At 40.4% G+C, this 2,021-nt stretch overlaps 1 protein-coding gene across 1 annotated transcript in view; it reads left to right on the forward strand.

The window, feature by feature from the left end:
• Positions 1-2,021, forward strand: part of FER1L6 (fer-1-like family member 6) — a gene marked incomplete at its 5' end in the record, with an annotated part of 120,763 nt that overhangs the window by 25,507 nt on the left and 93,235 nt on the right. Inside the window, one exon of the mRNA XM_008564614.1 lies at positions 177-277. Coding sequence (XP_008562836.1) covers positions 177-277 — 101 coding nt within the window. The remainder of the gene's footprint in view (positions 1-176; positions 278-2,021) is intronic.

Raw genomic sequence — 2,021 nt, forward strand, 5'->3', positions numbered from 1 at the left:
AGAAGTCAGGATGCAGGAGCATTTCTCAGGTCCAGCACAAGAAAATAAGAGAAATCGTCCTTCATTTCCAGAACAAAAAATTATCTAAATATTATCTCTGGGATGTTACAACCAGTATTTCTACTACAAGTCTCATTCCCACCCCTCATCCCTCCACCCCTGTGGTTTGTTTTCAGGAAGAAAGTATAGAAGAAGTGAGAGAATTGGTCAAGATTTCAGAGGAGGCACCAGAAGAGAAAATGAAGACAGTGCTCAGTGACTTTATCAGTCAAAGCAGGTACAAGGAAAGACAGCTGAGCTTCTGTGGAATCGGCTTTTAATTACCTTGAGAAGACGGTCAATTCACATGCATTCAGATGGGCATTTTATAGTGTTATATCCATCTTTATTTTGTTCAGTAATTTAGCTGGTGCTTGTGGGCTAACCACTGCTTCCTGACACTTAAACAACTAAACATAAACCAAGGGGAGGAAAAAAAAAAAAAAAAGAAAGACACTGCAGAGACTCTTTATGAAACAAGAAAAGCACCAGTAGTGTGAGTGCCCAGCATGGTGCTTTGCATTTGGTAGATACTCAACAACTATTTGACAATTAGATGGATAAGTTACATCAAATACTATTTAACCAAATTTTTCACATACATTAATAAGCACCAATTAATGAGTCTTATTCCAGGCAGTAGACGATTATGAAAGATCAAAATTAGGGTGGATAGTTACCTATTACTGAGTAACAAATTACACCCAAACTCAGTGGCTTAACACAATATCTGTTATCTCAGTTTCTGTGGTTCAGGTATCCACCAGGTGTGGGTCAGCTGGGTCCTCTGGCTCAGGACCCCCCTACCTGGTGCAATCAGGGCATTGCCTGGGGGCTGCAGTCATATCAAGGCTCATCTGGAAAGGACTCACTTCCAAGATCACTCATGTGGTTATTTGCAGATTCAGTTCTTCCTGGGCTCTTGGACTGAGGGTTTCAGTTCCTTGCTAGCAGTTGGTCCAAGGCCACCCTCAATTTCTTGCCACGTGGGCCACTCTGGCTGCTTCTCACAATATGGCAGTAAGCTTCATGAGAGCAAGCAAGTGAAAAGAATCAGAACATGATAGCAAGATGGAAGTCACAGTCTTTCATGACCTATCTTGGAAGTGACATCCCAGTATTCTGTTCGAAGCTAGTTACTAGGTCTGGCTACATCTAAAGGGAGGATATTTCACAGTAACATGAATCTCAGGAGGTGGGGCTCATTGGGAGCCCACCCCATAAGGAAACAACTTGGAACAAGTCTTGAAATTCATTAGGTCAAGACTTGAGTAAAAATGAGAATTTGTTATGAATTAAGAAATGGAATTTCTTGTGCTTCTAGGAAAGACAGTAATAGGGCAGCAAGACTCCGTCCTCAAAATATAATCCTATTTATTCTTTTTAAATGGAATTAAGGGAAAAGGAGTGGAGATTTATAGGAAGAAAGGCAAAAACCAGTAGACAGGGAGTAACTAAATTCTGGTGTTGTACTTTGTAAGTTTTGTTTTCCCCTATTTCTCAACTACCCAACCATGTTTACTTTATAAAAAAAGGAAAGCAAAGAAGTACGTATGTAGTTTTTTCTGTCTATCTTTAATTTGTTTTTATTTNGTGCCCTTTAAGCATCTTTAAAAAGTTTCAAAACCTCATATTTTTAGAAACTGTGAACAAATTAATAGCTTAATAACTTTTTTATGTTAGAGGATTACATGGGGGTGATGATTAATCATTCCCCTTTCTCTTCACGTTTTCAAACAACTGAAAAAAATATTTATGAGTGTCAGACAGAGATCAAAATACTAGTTTTATATTTGGTAAACATGGTCTTGAAAAGCAGCTCAGACCTGAGGTCCGGGTGGGCTTCCTGCCCCCCCCACCTGTTCATGGCTGAGTGGCTTCCCCACAGCAGGGACAGGCCACTTGCACGTAGAGGTGAGGGGGCTGCCCACAGCCAGCAGGCAGACTGGATCTGAAAGATGGAGAATGAATGGAAACATGTG

The sequence above is a fragment of the Galeopterus variegatus genome, unplaced genomic scaffold (assembly GCF_000696425.1).
Source record: "Galeopterus variegatus unplaced genomic scaffold, G_variegatus-3.0.2 Scaffold188, whole genome shotgun sequence".
Taxonomy (NCBI): Eukaryota; Metazoa; Chordata; class Mammalia; order Dermoptera; family Cynocephalidae; genus Galeopterus; species Galeopterus variegatus.